Source organism: Schistocerca americana, chromosome 2 (genome assembly GCF_021461395.2).
Source record: "Schistocerca americana isolate TAMUIC-IGC-003095 chromosome 2, iqSchAmer2.1, whole genome shotgun sequence".
Classification (NCBI taxonomy): domain Eukaryota; kingdom Metazoa; phylum Arthropoda; class Insecta; order Orthoptera; family Acrididae; genus Schistocerca; species Schistocerca americana.
The window spans coordinates 754,876,502-754,895,287 of NC_060120.1; the positions used below are offsets into that span (position 1 = coordinate 754,876,502).

General features: G+C 44.7%; 1 protein-coding gene across 1 annotated transcript; it reads left to right on the top strand.

The window, feature by feature from the left end:
- Nucleotides 1-312: 312 nt before the first annotated feature.
- On the top strand, nucleotides 313-4,778 carry LOC124595966 (MAGE-like protein 2). Its single transcript, XM_047134903.1, has 2 exons — nucleotides 313-431; nucleotides 4,210-4,778. The coding sequence occupies exons 1-2, from the start codon at nucleotides 420-422 to the stop codon at nucleotides 4,660-4,662; spliced, it is 465 nt and encodes a 154-aa protein (XP_046990859.1). The 5' UTR covers nucleotides 313-419; the 3' UTR covers nucleotides 4,663-4,778.
- Nucleotides 4,779-18,786: the final 14,008 nt, after the last annotated feature.

Genomic DNA, 18,786 nt, shown 5'->3' on the forward strand with positions numbered 1-18,786 from the left:
TCACCGCTCGCTCCCGTTCGCCGGCTCCCGCGGCCGCTGTCGCACGGCCCTTCAGTGCGCAATATTACCGCCGGAAGTCGATAATAGACGGAGGCACGTGGAGAGGCCCTTCTGGCCCTGGGCGCCCTGCCACGACGCACCGCGCCGAGCCGGGAAGTCGCTTTTCTTGCGGGTGTTGGTCTCAGGACGCACTGCGCGAGGAAAGCGGCGCTGCGCAGAGAGCGAGCCCACCTCCCCCGCCGCAACAATGACGGAGCGCCGACCGAGTGAAGGTGAAGCGAACTGCCGTGGCGCGGTGAAAGTCGCGCCGCCCGCCGCTCGGTGGCTGGCTATAAGAGCCGGCGCCGCCGAGCAGAGGCATCCAGAGGTGCACCAGCTCCATCCGCAGCAACAGTAGCAGCACTTCCAACACCAGCAGCATGCACCAGAAGGTCAGTCCCGCAACACGATGCACAATCTGCTATACACTACGTCAGTAATCACAGATGGGAGAACTGATATCTTCATTTGAGAGGAACTGAATTCTCTACTAAGTTTTATTTCATATTATATCTTTAAATATTCAACATACGTCACTGTCTTTTTTTCTACCAACATGTGATAAGAAATAAATTATAACTGTAACCTTTCTCGGGAAACACATCTTCCTTTTCTGAGTAAGGTACTATTTGATGCACAATTTATTGATCGTGTTGACTACATTCGTTTGGCACATTTTAAAGCTTCAGAAACAGTCTTTCACTCTGATGCAGACTTAAAGTTATTTTGAAACTTCTGCATCTACATCCATTTTATATTTTGCAAGCCACCATAGTTGTGTTGCGGGGCGTAGTTCGTGTACCAAGTCAGCATAGGTGTGTGGCTGGGGTACTTTGTGTGCCAGTGTCCCCACCCCATTTTTCTGTTCCAGAAAAATGGGGTAAGCCTCCGTATGGGTTCTAATCTCTGATTTCATCTAGACGGTCTTTCGTGAGAGAATGGCTGGAAAATGCAATGTATTCGTTGAGTTTCTAGAAACTCAGGCTCTCGTAACTTTAACAATACATCGTACAGTGATCCGCAACTCTCGTCCCTCCCCTCTCTGACAGCGTCGGCCATTGAAGTTGGCTGAGTGTCGCCGTAGCATTTTGACGCTTACTATATGAACCTGTAACGAAACACTCTCCTCTCCTTAGGGTCTTCTCTATTTTCGTCTTACTTAATATGGATACTATAGTGACGAGCAATATTCAGGTACTGGTCGAACGAGTGTTTTTGTAAGCTACTTCCGTTGTTGATGAACTACACTTCCTTAGGATTCTTCCAATGAATTCAGTCGTGACCTTCTGTAAGCAATGTCCATATCGACATAGGTAGCCCAACGCATATCCACAGCTTGTCTTACAGCTGGGATAAGAGGATTGCGATCAAAATGCAGGGATACACTATCGAGTTCTTTAATCTGTCTGGAATTATCATAGTTGATGGATGCAAATAGCAGCCGCAATCAAACCTAAGTCGAATCTTCCTTCGCTACAGTTTCGGCGCTCCAATTGAAGCGTTTTCTGAGAAGGGAGGGCTCACATTAAACTGGTTTCATCCGTAGTAAGTTATCATCGTACGGCCGTTCATACTAACACATCTACTTAGCTATGATGTAAAGTTTATAAGTCAACATTTAATACACTGGGAGAGGTAAACCGAGCGAGGTGGCGCAGTGGTTAGCACACTGGACTCGCATTCGGGAGGACGACGGTTCAATCCCGCGTCCGGCCATCCTGATTTAGGTTTTCCGTGATTTCCCTAAATTGCTCCAGGCAAATGCCGGGATGGTTCCTTTGAAAGGGCACGGCCGACTTCCTTCCCCATCCGCCCCTAATCCGATGAGACCGATGTCCTCGCTGTCTGGTCTCCTCCCCCAAAAACCAACCAACCAATAACTTCCTTACATGCAACGAGCGGCGGGAGAGGTAAATTTTTAACTAATTAATCGACGTCCTGTGAATCGGTAAATACTGTGACTGTCTGCAATTTCAAATGCATTACCACACAGAACAGTGTAGAATCAAGGACGCTGTTTCAACACACCATATATGATGCTGGGAGGATGACGATAGAAGGGAGTGTAGTACACTGTATACATATCATATTCCTGTGTTTCAAGTATGCCGCTTTTTGGGCACCTTACAATCTCTGAATATCAACTGGTTAATCGGTACTATTGATCAATTGATCAGACTGCTCTGTGATTGATGGCGTACTTGCAACTCATTGTGAAGTCGAAATTCAGCACTCAGAAAACATACAATTTTTATTTAATACACGTCACTCTTGTAGGGAAAGTGACTTTAATTTATATGGTGTTAGTCATGCGTCTCAGTAGCTGACAGCGTAAGCGTCAGGCACTCGGTGTTCAACTGTCAGTCGATAATGGGATTGTTGCTGCTTTCATTCTCGCAACATCAAGTTCAGAATACATGTTTAAAAGTGAACCCCCATGCAATGGCTCTGTAACTCAATTGGAAGGTCGTAAGAAGATAAGGGCAATACCATTTCCAAACAACTACGCCTAGTGCAGGAGTATGATGGGCGGTGGATAATTCTTTGGGACATGAGGCTGTCTTGTTGACTGGTTGAATAACTTAGGAAAAAGTTTTTCCATTTTTTAATAGGACGGTTTATCGATTGAAAGTGTGAGTGGATTAATGGGAAATGTGTTGTCAGAACGTAACGGCACTATCCGAAATCCTTGATCGGGCCTGCAAAAAAGACAAGTTCCTGAGCTGTATCTGATGGTGTTGATACTGTTCGCCTTTTCAAACAGGTAAATGAATATAAATTTGATATAATCTGGACAGAAGCTGGATGATATGGCTATTCACACTACTGGCCAATGAAATTCCAAAGTAAAGAAGGACAACAAAAAACGGAAGTTTTCTTACTGAGGATATACATTACTGTAGAACAAATGCATGACTGAATTTGTAAGTCAAATGGGAGTTTACAAGGTGAGAGACTCTGCACATAGAGATACTACCTCTAGCAGCAACAACGGGTCTGACATAGTAGGGCATCGAGTGGAACTGAGCCGTCGGCTTTCGTGACACAGCATGGGCACTGTCTGACGATCGGGAATTGCGCGCACCATTTTCTGCCACAACGATTTCATTAACCACATATGGTGCATCCTGTCGTCGGCCTCTTCCTGCAGCGACGCCCAGTTATCCAGTTGATTCGAACTTATTTGTCATGCTTCGCGAATTGGAGAAGGAGGACCGTTCCGTAATCGTTATAGCCGGCGATATCCTCGAAGTGCAGCTGCAGCATTACTGTTGTTTTGATAACAGAGCTTCACGAATAATGCCCTGCTCTTTTTATCCAAGCTAACGTTGACACGTCAAGAAGTGCTCTGCGACTGGTCACGTGTGTGAGACTTTGACTCACGATGACTGATCACGGCACCAGGTGGCCATAGTTGGAACTGGACGGTGGTGGTGTGACGCATGGAAATCGTGCACTCCATACTCAGCTGATTAATGCTACCAAGAATGAAATTTTCGCTCTACAGCGGAGTGTGCGGTGATATGAAACTTCCTGGCAGATTAAAACTGTATGCCGGACCGAGACTCGAACTCGGGACCTTTTCCTTTCGCGGGCAAGTGCTCTACGAACTGAGCTACCCTAGCACGACTCACGCCCCGTCCTCATAGAATTACTTCCGCCAGCACCTCGTCTCATACCTTCCAAACTTTACAGAAGCTCTCCTGCGAACCTTGCAGAAGTAGCACTCCTGAAAGAAAAGATACAGCGGAGACATGGCTTAGCCACAGCCTGGGAGACGTTTCTAGAATGAAATTTTCACTCTACAGCGGAATGTGCGCTGATATGAGTCGTGGAAGGGTGGTTCAGTTCGTAGAGCACTTGTCCGCGAAAGGCAAAGGTCCCGAGTTCGAGTCTCGGTCCAGCACACAGTTTTAATCTGCCAGGAAGTTTCTATGCTACCAAGTTTCGTACCAGTACGGTAATTACTTTCCGTGATATAATGTATTAAATAGGGAAAGTTTAATTATAACCACCCAGTACAAGAGAAGATACTGCCATAGTATTATAGAATTTCGTTCGTGATTGTTTTCCTCCCCCAAAGTTCTTCCAGTTGTTCCTCGTATGCAGACTGCGGCGGCGTTGTTCCCGTACTGTCGTAGTGAGAGGGCGCGGTGACTCGTGTTGCAGGCGTGGTCTAGAGCAGCAGTGCTGGCCTGGGTGGCGGTGGCGGCGTGCGTCGCGGCGCCCGGCATCGAGGAGGACCACGGCGACGGCGGCGGCTACGGCGGCTACGACCACGGCGGCTACGACCACGGCGGCGGCCACGTCAAGATAGTGAAGGTGACGGTGCCGCACCCGGTGCCGGTCGAGGTGCCGCACCCGGTGCCCGTGGCGGTGCCGCAGTCGTACCCGCTGCACATCAAGGTGCCGCAGTTCATCGAGGTGCCCGACGTGCACAACGAGCAGGTGACGGTGGAGAAGCCGGTGGCGGTGCCCGTCGAGAAGATCGTGCCCTTCCCCGTGGAGCGGCCGGTGCCCGTGCACATCGAGAAGCAGGTGCCCGTGCCCGTGCCCAAGCCCTACCCCGTCAAGGTGCCCATCGTCAAGACCATACACCACTACGTCAAGCACAAGTGGTAGGCCTCACGCGTCCCCCCTCCCTGCACTCATCATCCTGCTTTGACCAGTTCCTCATCGTTTTCTCTCATTTTTGTTAACTAGTTCTAGTTTTTTTTATACTGCATCACCACAATTTTGTAATAAAATGATTTTCATAGAAACTTGTGTTAATTATTTATATTACACCATATGAGTATGTGGAAAGAATTTCGACTGGCAATTACCATAACAAACCACTGAAAATATACAACACGAGAAGATACATCTTAGAAACCCCAAGAGATGGTGTGAATAAGGCTAACTCACGAAAGTGGAACAGATGGCTCAACTAACACTTAAAGTGACGATGGAAAAGGGGATGTTGGTAATGATTAAGATTATGGTGATGTCTACCAACTCAATAAACTGCATTTTTCACCTCACTGTGGGTGGCGGAGGACTCTTCTTTTATCACTATGATCTGCCCCTTTTCTTTTCTGATTAGCGAATAGAGCATGCGGTAATCAATGCTCACTACTTCCCCATAGGAGCTCAAGTTACTCACCATTTACAGGCACAGACAGTCGAGAGATGTATGTGAAATGAAAGGATCTTTTGAAGCAAGGTGCTACAGCAGAATTCTGAAGATAAGATGGGTAAATGAGGAAGTCGGCGAAGAGGTTGTGATGTGAAAGAGGGAGCAAATAAACTTATGGCACACACTGACTTAGAGTAGGAAGTGGTTGCTAGAAAAAAAAAAATGAGGCATCACAGAGAAGCTAATTTGGTAATAGAGTCAAGTGTTGCGTAATAGAAACTATAGACACGGACCTAGGCTTGATAAAGTATGAATATGTAACTAAGTGGATGTAGGTAGTAGTTGTTATGAAGAAGTGAAGGTAATCGGAGAGGGTAAACCAGTGCCGAAAATTTTGTAGAATAACAACCAAAAACAGGAAGAGGAGGAGATTTGTGTTCAACGACGCGCCTACAGCGAGGTCATTAGAGACTGAGCACGAGCTCGTGTTAGGGAGGGAAATCGGCCGTGTCGTTTCAAAGGAACTATCCTGGCATTTGCCTGACGCGATTTGGGGAAATCAGGAAGAACCTAAATCAGGATGGCCGAACCGTCATCTTTCTGAATGCGAGCGCCACCTCGCTCAGTAACAACCAAAAACAGCATCAGCAACGGGAACAAGGGTGTAAAAGGAACTACAGTACTGACTCAGTATCCTCAGACATTACGCTGTCAGAATTTTAACAGTAATCTAGATGAGGAGCGGAAGTCTTGGTGAATACTTTCTACACTCTATTATGTTGTACATTTTGCTAACAAAACTAGGAATCTGTAGGAAATTGCTGAGTACACCATCTTGACCGAATGGCTCTGCCATAAATATGGACTCTCAGACACCGTGTCTAATAGTGTATTCTAATACAACAATATGCCATCTTATGCAATTTATAACACTGAAAACACTTGATAATGGCACTTTGAAGCCGAAATCGTGATTGTGTAAGTGTAAATGTAATACTGTACATAAGCAACTCTCTAATGGCGGTACTGGCTTTAAAGAAATATATTATGACTGTGGCCCCGCGTTATGAAAAAATCATTGAATATCTTATTCGCCGTTTCACTTGCCGAGTAGTAGGCTTCAATTCGTAAAAAGTGATGACGGAGAGAAAATGTAAATGTACTACACAATCTGTATGTACGAACTGCGCACGTCGCGCGGGGTTAGCCGAGCGGTCAAAGGCGCTGCAGTCGCGGACTGTGAGGCTGGTCCCGGCGGAGGTTCGAGTCCTCCCTCGGGCATGGGTGTGTGTGTTTGTCCTTAGGATAATTTAGGTTAAGTAGTGTGTAAGCTTAGGGACTGATGACGTTAGCAGTTAAGTCCCATAAGATTTCACACACATTTGAACGTTTTTGAACTGCGCAACGACAGTAAACACATAAGTCAATCCTCCTTTGGAAGAAGGTAAAACACCATGATACATACCCAGGGTTGACAGTCCTGTACAATAAGGCACATAAACAAGACAAGTGCTAGCGTAGCCTACAACACCTCCTGGTAGGTAGAGTACTGTGAGTAAGACATCATAATACCGTGCCGACACATTTGATGGAGGGCCAGTGCAACGAACGTGCCAATATCAGAAACCAAGCGTCGCGCAGTCTGTCCTATACAAGTGTTTATCTCGGAAAGTATGTGTTTCTGGCCCATTGTTTATAGGATTTATTTTTCTTGTTCCGATTATTACTACCACAGAACAAAGTATTCGACAATTTTTTTAACACCCTGCATACCAGCTAACAATGGCCTACCATTAGTTAATGATGAAATTAGGGATTCTTAAGAACCTTACGAAACTGCTTTTAGCACAGTTTACATATAATTTAACACACGCAAGCATTATCTAAGCATTACAAAAAAAAATCCGCTTTCCTTTCTTACAGGTTTTTGTGATGTCTAAGAGCAAAGAATAAACTTAGTGACTGCAAGAAAGAAGTCAGTGCCACTAAATAAACCGGATCTTTTTTTTCTAAGGGCCAGTATGTAGACAAGATGTTATTTAAGACTCTGAACAGGCGTCTAGCCCCTTAAATCACAAAACCAACAGTCTGCACTTTATTTAAAATGGAGCTCAAAAAGTTTTTAAACTAACTCAAGTCAATTTTCTCGCGGGAGAGAGTTGAGCACGTGCTGCAAACCCTTTCAAAATCACATTATAACAAAATCGGGGAGCGCAGCCCAACAATAATTAGGAAACCAAGGGAATGGCCAGCGCCTAGCTCATTTAAACACAACCAACAGCGGGAAATGGAGACAAGTCTCTGGAGAACATACAAAATGATCCTCATGGTACACAGTCTGTTTCCTCGACCTGGAAACCCAAAGGAGGCGTTGAATAGGTCCCCGGTAAAGTCCTGTGGTGAAGTCGTTCCTGTCACCCCGTGCAGAAGGGGACACGTCTGGTGGGCTTCGCCAAATCACGCGAGATAATGTTGCACAAACCTAGGTACGGCGCGAAAAAGTACAGACACGGCAGGACTAAGGTGGCCCAGCCCGGCACGTCAACCGCCGCACCACCCTATACCGAGCCCGCCGACTGTCAACCCTTAAACCATATAATTGGTGCGCCGGTGATGCTGACCAATTGCTCTCCAGAAAGCCCCGACGCTCCACCGGACACACCATCCACAATAACCGTCCGGTTCCGAACGTCCATTCCCCTAACGCTTCTCTTCCACCAGAGAGACAAAACCAAAGACCATCTGACAACAAAAGACGGTGTTCAACTCTCCGTGCGCGAGCTATTGAAGTCGGCACACGGTTAATTCCCTTCATTTCTTTTCTTACGAAGATACTACATACTCTGTACAGTGAATCGTAACAGTATATTTATGTTCGCTTACTTGTGAATGCTATAAACGATTTCCTTTCATTTGGTTGTTGATTAAGTGGGTTAATACCACATTAAGGTTAATGCGAATTGGTAACCCTATTAGCTCAGATCGACTGCAGATTTTCATCAGTTCCCTGAGCGAACGGCAAAGGAGTAATCTTTAACACTCTACAGAAATTAGAAGGAAATGAGGGCACAAACACTCAATAAGTCCGTCAGACTTTCTCGGATGTCTTAATTGGTAGTGCAGTGGCCGCGAAATACAGGAACCTGTTTTTCGAATCCAGTTTTCTCACACTTAGTTAGTAAGCAAAGCATGCAAGTATACTCCTGTACAGTAATTTATATCGAAATTACAATAAAAGAAAACAATGAGGATGTAGGAAGGCCACGTCGTGCAAAAGAGGAAACAGCGAAATATAGTCGAGTGTAACAGGTGTATCAAAAATTTGGAGACAACTATTCTCGCTCCTACAGTCCTTTTTTCAGTACCATACAGTACTGTGCAACAGAAACTGGTACCGCACGACAACTGTAACACTGCCGTACGTGTGTGCAGGTGCTACGAGCATTAACTGCAGTATTATACAACATGAGCGACGTCGCATGCACTTACAGTGGGTGAAGCGAAGTAGAAATGAAAGTACTACTACTTTCTTCATTCAATTGTCGCCATGCATTATATTCCTGTCATATGTTATGAGAGAAAGTGTGATTTTATCTTGGTAAATTACAAATAAGCTAACTAAAATTAAGAGAATTTTTTTATGTGAATTTTCAGTTTTCCGACTGGGGCGGTGATTCTGCCCTGAATTCCTGCATTCTACCAATTCATCAAACCACAGTATCACTTCTACCCTGCGTCCTCGAACCGAACATTTGTTGCACGTTTTCCAATCTCTGGCTTTTACCTGCTACAGTTCCTCTAGCACCATATTCTAACATCTTAACACATATCCTGTCATACTGACAGCGTCTTCCACAAAATACTTTCATCGCTGTTCCCGTGGAAAAGTCCTCCTTCCACTCCACTTCCTTTTCTATAGAACCACACGCTTTGATTGACGCCTTATTTGGTAATCCTAGAGTCCTTATTTCAATCCATGCAACGCTATGCGAGAAACGTTGTATCCTTTCTATAAAAAGTTATCGATAATTGAAAATACTGAACATTCATTTTTCAAAAACTTTCTCTTCGTGTAACGTGCAGTTTAGATGTCGTGTTGAAGTACTGAACGACACTGACTGTTGATTTGCCCTGTGTGTTCATGTGAAAAGTGTCGTGAAACAAAACTTTCATGAGAACTGAATTTGAAATAATGAAAATGAAACTAACTGAACGCCATAACAAACTAATTGTGTACTCAGTGAAAACTATTTAACTAACACTCATTACTGAAGTACATTACGAAAGTTGCATAACATAAAGTGTAGTGTCTGATCTGAAATATCTACGAAAATAAAATACTACTTTACTCAGAATAAAATAAGTGTTTGAGATTGCCTACACTGTTCACAGTAAATTAATCTGCTTATTCAGCGCAACACCGGAAAATTGTGGCTACGTACTGTTTCCCCATAAGAATGCAAAGCAAGATCTGCCCTGAAATAAAACCAACTTACGTCATGCTCAGCATGCTGGTTTGTGTCTGGTTTGCTGATATTCTCGAAAGCAAATAAAAATCAGAAGATGCAGCAGCTAAAGAAAAGGTAAACTATTCAAAACAAAATTTGTTTTTTTCTTGTCAGAAACAGTCTGTGGCTTCGTGTGGCATGAGGAGCAACGCGCACAAGAAAAAATAATCGAAACTTTACTGAGAATGATGGAAGCGGGTTTCACTTCGATGAAAGTCGTTCTTGAACATTGTCGATAAAGAATGGACCACGTATGAAGACCTTAACAAAGGCGAATTTCTCTCAATACAAAAATTACGGACATATCAACCAATTGCCTTAGTTGTGACATACTGAAAACAAAGAGATCAAGTTAATACTGGTCATGAATGATGTTATTTATCTGAAGGACAAAGATAAAGGCCGCTTTCAATAGATAGTTCTGACAAACAAACATTTCATTCTTGCGCATGCATTGGTTACCTTGAAACATTCCATTAAAAATTATCGTCAATCAGAAGAATCGATAACATATGTCTACAGACAAGTGCTTATCTCCATAATAAAATATTCGAAATAATTTCCCTCACATTCACAAATATCAAAACTCCTTCTCTGAAAAATCAGCTGCTTGCTACTATGCTTCAAAAAGAATGCTCCAGCACTACACAACATACTGGCGACCAAGCGAACCACAGATAAACATAAACACAGACTCAAGGATCTTATTCACTACTCGTGCAGTGCGCTCATTCATCTTCGTCCCAGTACAGGTGAACTAGGTGTTCCCAGTACAGGTGAACAGTAAAGGTGAACCATTTGCAGTGGCAGAAAACATTACTGAAAACGTTACACGCACATTCTCGGGAAATTCTCCTCAAGGACTACATTTAATAGACGTAGACTTCATTTGTCACCCTATACAGAAAGTCTTGTAGGAGATCTGCGATCATCTTTGGCTCTAAATTGTAGTATGTAAGGTTTAGTCAAATGAAAAGGTCGGATTGCAGATATCTTGACACTATGTTGAAAGTAATTAGTATTTCAAAGTTTTATGTGGATTTTAATTATTGATCTAAGGTCACATCTAATGTCAGTTAATGTTTTATTGTCAGACGCTCGTTTTGCCTCGTGAAATAATTTTAACTAATGACTACGCATACCGCATTTTAACCATTATATTTGCAATACTGGTTACTCGTGTACCGTAGCTATAGTGCCCTCTGCTGGCCTTAGTTTCTTTGTATAAATACCAGACGCATTCTGATCATCACCAGCACTTACTATGTACCTACATGTTAAGTATGACGCTGATATTAATCAGAATTTTTTATAATACGTATCTCTGGTATACATGGCTGATAATCGTGTTAACACATTTTATCCTTCTTATGCAGCACCAGGCCTTTCACAGATTTAGCCTCAGCAAACTGAACATAGTTGGTTACACTCTGTTTTTGTTTGTAACAGATCTGAAGATGGCAGTAGCCGAAACCGATAATAATGAAGCGAAAAAGTTTGTGTGATCAAGGCGCATCTGTAAAATAAACTGCCAAAAATATGATCACGGACTCATTTACAGACTTTATGTCTTCAATTGATAGAATTCATTGTATATGTTCATTAGTTTCAGAAATATAGACGTGCCAAATCGGATGATTCTTTTTGGTACACCCTGTATATACCGCTATACAGTAACAAAGTCTTTATATGGAAACGGAGCTTTCCATTTGACTGCACCTTATACACTACTGGCCATTAAAATTGCTACACCAAGAAGAAATGGAGACGATAAGCGGGTATTCATTGGACAAATATATTATACTAGAACTGACATGTGATTACATTTTCACGCAATTTGGGTGCAAAGATCCTGAGAAATCAGTACCCAGAACAACCACCTCTGGCCGTAGTAACGGCCTTGAGACGACTGGGTATTGAGTCAAACAGAGCTTGGATGGCGTGTACAGCTACAGCTGCCCATGCAGCTTCAACACGATACCACAGTTCATCAAGAGTAGTGACTGGCATATTGTGACGAGCCAGTTGCTCAGCCACCATTGACCAGACGAGCACCCAGGTTCGTCGTTGAGGACACCATGGCAGGCGCTCCTGTCTGTGATGCAACGTCAAGGGTAACCGCAGCCATGGTCTCCGACCTGCTGCTGCAAACGTCGTCGAACTGTTCGTGCAGATGGTTGTTGTCTTGCAAACGTCCCCAATCTATTGACTCAGGGATCGAGACATGGCTGCACGATTCGTTACAGCCATGCTGATAAGATGCCTGTCAACTCGACTGCTAGTGATACGAGGCCGTTGGGATCCAGCACGGCGTTTCGTATTACCCTCCTGAACCGATCGATTCCATATTCTGCTAACAGTCATTGGATCTCTACCAACGCGAGCAGGAATGTCACGATATGATAAACCGCAATCGCGATAGGCTACAATCCGACCTTCATAAAAGTCTGAAACCTGATGGTACGCATTTCTCCTTCTTAAACGAGGCATCACAACAACATTTTACCAGGCAACGATGGTCAACTGCTGTTTGTGTATGAGAAATCGGTTGGAAACTTTCCTGATGTCAGCACGTAGCAGGTGTCACCGCGGGCGCCAACCTTGTGTGAATGCTCTGAGAAGGTAATCATTTGCGTATCACAGCATCTTCTTCCTGTCGGTTAAATTTCGCGTCTCTAGCACTTCATCTTCGTGGTGCAGCAATTTTAATGTGCAGTAGTGTACATCTCCTGGTCGCCAACATAATTTTTTCTCCTTGAATTTATCTATCATCTCATAACGCGTTTCATGATTACACCGTCATCAGACGTTAAAATCAATAACAGGCACACGTCTGCCTCACTTGCTTTCATGTGGGGAGGTAGCAAAAGCTCACACCATTGTTTTGGAATAAGGCTCTCAGCATGGAGCGTTCTGTTGGGGGTGGCAGGCGTGCCGCCAGAAGTACGCGTGGGCGTGGGACTGACTGGCCCGTCGTCGCGTTAATCTGGGGGCGGCGTATGTTAATTGTGCCGCCGGAAGCCGCCGCCGCCTGATTAGCGACCAGACCGCCTCCGGCCGCGCGCAATTTCCGCCGGCAGAGGCGCTGTCAGCAGCGAAGCATGCGGCGGTAGTGGCGGCCTTTAGCTTTGTCCAATACAAATATCCTGTTGGCGGCGTCTGAATGAGGACGCAGAATGCTACAGGCGTCGACCCACGTTCACACATGCGCTCCGTGTGATGAGCACTCGGAACTGGAATACAGAGTACCTGGCCAGTGAAAGTGAGTGCTGATCATTCGTATACATGGTGGCTACTACATACAGAGCATTTTGCGAACAAATACATTATATTATCAAGTAGGACATATTTTTCTCTTTGTAATTGTACTGATAACCTTTGGTGCAATTGTAGCATTTTACGAGTTTCGAATTCCGTGAAGCATCGTTAGTACCATTATTTTGTCACGAAAGTAATACGTCAAGTCGTCATCATGTGCAAGTCATGATCCCTTAAATATAATCGCCAAACTTTGGAGAAAATTTTGTAATGTCGACATTCACTGATCTAGAATTGTACGAGGGCCGTTCAGTAACTAACGCAACACTTTCTTCTTCACGAAACAGGTGGCCTACATTCAGGATTCCATTACATCATATTATTAACCACTCCTTTGGCTAGAAAATTCTGTATCTCAACATAATGTTCGTTCACCGTGACGGCCCTACGTCTCCTCAATGGGAGGGCCTGTAAGCCTGTATGGTACTACACGACTGGTCGGTGTCAGAGACAACGTCTTGCTGCACCAATAACCTCCCCATCATCCTCGTACTGCAACTCGCGAAGTGTATCCTTCATGCGGTCGAACAGGTGGCAACCGGAATGTATGAGATCCAGAATGTAGGGTGGACCAGGAGGAACAGCCCAGTGAGGTTTTGTGAGGTTCTCCCGTGTGCATAGGTTTGTGATGCCTTATACTGCCATCCAGAAGGAGACTGTCCACACGTTTCAACATTGTTGCAGTCCCAGCTGTCTGCATCTGGCCACGAGCAGAGGATCAAACAGGTTTTCCCGACCTTACTGCGATGATCTGAACGCCTCGCCCAAAGGCTCACAATTCTTTTGTTCACCTCCAGCTGTCAGTAGACGTTATGCTAGCACATATGATTGTCTGCGGTGCTCTGGTTTTCCGCCAAAAGATGACAGTATGAAATGTATTCACAAATTCGGAATCGCAAATATGGATCCGCTGTGTAATGGAATGACGACAATTAAAATGTATGACGGACCTTTATTAGAATCCGGATTTCCCACTTATCACGAGCGGTCACCTTAAGATTAGATCCGTGAGCGATTCTCGACCAGATCCTAACTTCCATGCGTGGTTAACCATCTGTGTGCAACCTTTACTCATACATTCATTATGTATATTTTCTTACAAGCAAGACTTTTACTTGAAACTCACTTGCCCGGTGTTCGCGGATAAACACGATATTGTAGTCCCTGTGTTATTACGAATTACCATACAGTTGCCATGCACGCATTTCCAAAGGAACAATGCATCGTAATTCGGAATAACATAGGCAATGTTATATCGTATTTATCCGCTAACATCGGGGAAGTGAGTTTCAAGTAAAAATCTAGCCTGTACGTGATGGATGTACGTGTACAGGTGGTAGACAGGTGGTTGACGACATATGGAAGTTTGCGTCTCGCAATGAACCTTGCTTGGATAGCCTAATGGTAGCGGCATGGTAGCTCAGTGTGTCAGGTCAGAAAGCGGGCTGCTGTTTGTAATGGAAAAACTGCGTGAAAGTGTTAACCATGAACTTCAACGGATGCCATGTGATGTCCGCACCGACCAAATACAACGAACATTAACGAACAAAATGAAAAGAAAAAAATAAGGTAAGACCACCGCTCGCGACAACCGGTAAATCTTGGTTCGAGTCACCGTCCTCCAAAGATTTTTATTGGTCATTCCATTATACAACTGACGGTTATCCATAATAGCAACTGCGAATACATTTCAAGTATTTTATTACGGCTGTAGCTGCCGCAGTGCCTGTTCCTTTGGAATTGCATGCGTGTCCAAAGGAACATTGCATCGTAATTCGGAATAACACAGGCACTCCAATACCGTACTTAGTGAAACCTCTCTGCCTGGACACACCTCTATTACAGATGACATTCTTATGGCTATGTATCGCAACACCACCTGTCGGTATGGTATCATGCATCGGTACCACCCTACCGACGTGTCACAGTTGGCAATGGAATGGCAAGGTTCCGTCTGACAGCGGCAGTACTTGCGCACGAACTTTCGAGACCAATGGAGCACGCCTGCTGAACCACGCCCCAGTGGCTCTTGAGTTCTGGCGCCCTCTGCGGCGCGACATACGACGGCCGGTGGCAGCCGTCCAGCCCGTTTGTGCTTGAAGCCACGTGGTGCAACGAAAACGCCCTCCAACACCATAGTTCGTGCTCAGCGCAGCGAGACTGTTCCTTGTTGACACTATTGAGCTACATTATTTGTACTGAGTCTTCGTTCGTTTGGAGAAATACAAGTTAAGTAAATCTTCTGTTTGCTGCGTTAACTCGTTCGCTACACTTTTCTGCTCTTACTCAGCTTTCCTACGATGACAGCTGCCACACTACTCTGAGCCCAGCTCTCCTCACCATTGTGTATGAAGCTCTACACAACATTTGGAACGTGATGAAATCACTAGGACTGAAGCGGGAATACCCCACAACAAATTTCGCATGTTTCGACCGAAACTGGCAGAGGAAAAAATGTGTTACCTTTCTTATTGTACTATGATGATGAAGATTGCTTCAGTTGTAGGGTATATAATTATTTATGAACCAATTATTTGCTTGCAGTACAGCAGTCAGGCAGTAGTAGCCCGACGAGACAGACGCAGCAAGAGCTTTTGTGACATTTTCGAGTTCCTAACCAGGAACTTGTGTGCTTTAATAGTTTAGTTTCTTGAGTTTCTGCGTGTAAATTTAATATCTAATAGCCACAGTTCCCGCGTTTTCGTTTACTTCGGAAAGTAAACCGATTTTGTGCATATTACAACTTCCTAATCAGGGGCGAATTAGTTAGTTTCACCTTCGGTAGTTATGTTTTTGAGCATCTAAATATTATTAGACACAGTTCCTGCGTTTTCTTCAGGGTCTACAGTAAAGTTGCGCTGCACGTACCGATAGTCCGTTTATCTGCGTAGTTTAGTTTTCCACAGTCTTTAGTATGGACACGGACTGCGATTGTTGTGTCCAGATGTGAGCCGAGTTGGTGACACTTCGCTCTCAGCTTCAGGCTGTGATGGCTTCGGTTACACAGCTTTAGGCTGCAGTGGATGGGCACCACTGTTGTGGGCCGGCCGGGAGGATCCAACGGACGTCCAGCACGTCCGAGTCCTCCGATCGGTCCTCACCGGTGGCCGACCCAGGTACTGCTTGCACTCAGGCTGACCCCTCCCCTGCGGTCGAGTGGGGGGGGGGGGGGGGTCGCCCCGGGGCGAAGCAGGCTGCGAAAGACTTCCCAGGCGGCCGCACGTAAGACCTCTCCGGTTTGTCTGGCAAACAGGTTCTAGGTGCTACCTGTGACTGACACTGTCGCTGAGCCAGATGCTGTCGCGTATACAGTTTCAGAGGAAACCAATCAACCTACAAGATCTGGGCAATCACAGAGGGTGGGATTTTTGGTAGGTAGGAGCTCCGACGTTAGGCGCGTTATGGGGCTCCTTAGGGACTCGGCTGACAAGAAGGGTAAGAACACCAGTGTCCAGTACGTGTGCACACCGGGTGGAGTCATTCCAGATGTGGAAAGGGTCCTCCCGGATGCCATAAACAGCACAGAATGCAGCCAACTGCAGGTGGTTGCTCACTTCGGTACCAATGATGTGTGTCAGTTTCGATCAGAAGAGATTCTCTCTGGTTTCGAGCGGCTAACAGAAGTGGTAAAGGTTGCCAGTCTTGCTTGCAAGATGAAAGCAGAGCTGACCATTTGCAGCATAGTCGACAGGAATGATTGCGGACCTCTGGTACAGAGCCGAGAATCATAGGCTCAGACGGTTCCTCTACAGTGTAGGCTGCAGATTCCTCGACTTCTGCCAATGAGTGGATCGGTTTCGGGTTCCGCTGAATAGGTCAGGTGCCCACTGTACGCTGGAGGCGGCCACACAGGTATCAGGGGCTTTGTGGCGTCGATTGGGCGGTCTTTTAGGTTAGAGGCTCTCGGTAAAACGCAAGAAGGGCTTCAGTCCCAATGGGTGCAGGCCGAACAAAGGAAGAAAGTAGATACAGGAACCGTTGGTATAACATTTGTAAATTGTCGTAGCTGTATTGGGAAAGTGCCAGAGCTCCAAGCGCTAATAGAAAGCACTGATGCTCAATCCGTTATAGGCACTGAAAGCTAGCTGAAGCCGGATATAAGCTCAGCCGAAATTCTTGCGATGAACCTAACGGTTTTCCGAAAGGATAGGCTAAACGCGGTTGGCAGTGGCGTGTTTGTTGCTGTAAGAAGTTGTTTAACTTGTCACGAAATTGAAGTAGATACTTCTTGTGATTTAGTAAGGGCACAGGTCATTGTTGGCAACCGAAATAAAACAATAAAAGGATCCTTTTACCGACCTCCCAATTCATATGATACAATTGCTGAAATGTTCAAAGGAAACTTGTGTTTGATTTCAACCACGTACCCGACCCATACGATAATAGTTGGTGGTGACTTTAATATACCCCCGATATGTTGGCTAAAATACATGTTTAATTCCGAAGGTACACAGAAAATATCATCCGAAATTGTGCTAAACCCCTTCTCTGAAAAATATGTCGAGCAGTTAGTTCATGAGCCCACGCGAATAGTAAACGGTTGTGACAACACACTTGACCTCTCAGCAAAAAATAATCCGGAGTTAATAATGAACATCAAAACCAATACAGAGATTGGTGAACACAGGGTTGTCGTAGCGATATTGAATATTGTAATCTCCAGATACTCCAAAAATAAGCGAAAAATATACCTATTCAAAATAGCAGATAAAAATTCACTAAACTCCTTCCTGAGAGACAATTTATTTATTTATTTACTTTTATTTATTGATTTATTTAACCTGGAAAGATTAGGGCCATCAGGCCCTCTCTTACATCTAACCAGGCATTCTACTTATTTTACATTCTTATGTTTTAGTAGGCATGTTAAACTACATCTTGTACAAAAAGTGAAATAAACAATTACAAAGGCACACCTGGAAAAATTCATACATATAGAGTTTATATTCGTAGATCATAAGTACTATTATAATTAGATATTATTGAAGAGACAGATCTTAGATAGGACTGCTAGCAGCGGGAGTATGAGGGAGACTGATGGTGAAGGGAGGAGAAGAATAGAGAGACATGATGAAACATAATTAAGGAAATATAAAGGAAAAGAAGATTGCGTGGCTAATAGAGACAGATGAAGAGGAAGGCATCTCAGGAGCAAGATAGGTGACGCTAGCTTTGCTATTTGACAGATGAGAGGATTGGCCTTGTAAATTAATTTTGTGGAGAACGTTATGAGGATGGTAGTAGAAAATGCTTCAGCTTCTTCTTAAAAGCAGCAGGAGATTGAATTTTGCGCAAGGTAACAGGCAGTTTGTTCCAGAGGCGGACAGCGGCAACTGAGAAGGAGTTTGCAAAAGTTTTCATTTTGTGAGTGGGCACAGTTAGGATACCAAATAAGAGTGACCTCGTGTTTCGATTATGATGGCATGACAGGTTTTTAATCTCTGAAGCAAGGTACTGGGGTGCTTGCTCGACGAGGAGTCGGTGAAGTAGACATAGCGTGTGGTAGTCACGCAATTTGTCCGGTCGCAGCCACCCTAGCTCGGAGTATGAAGCACTAACATGATCATATCGGCGAATGTAGCAGGTGTAATGCACACAGGCATTCATGGTTAGTTCTAGCCGTCTTTTGTTTTCACTACTCATGCCTTGTTGAATTACATCACAATAGTGGAGGTTCGGTAGAACGAGTGCTTGCACGAGCTGGCGCTTCAAGTCCTGTGGAAATATGTTCCGGAACTTTTTGAGAGCATAGAGAAAAGCAGACGTCTTTCGGCACACTGCGACTGTATTCTCCGCCCAGTT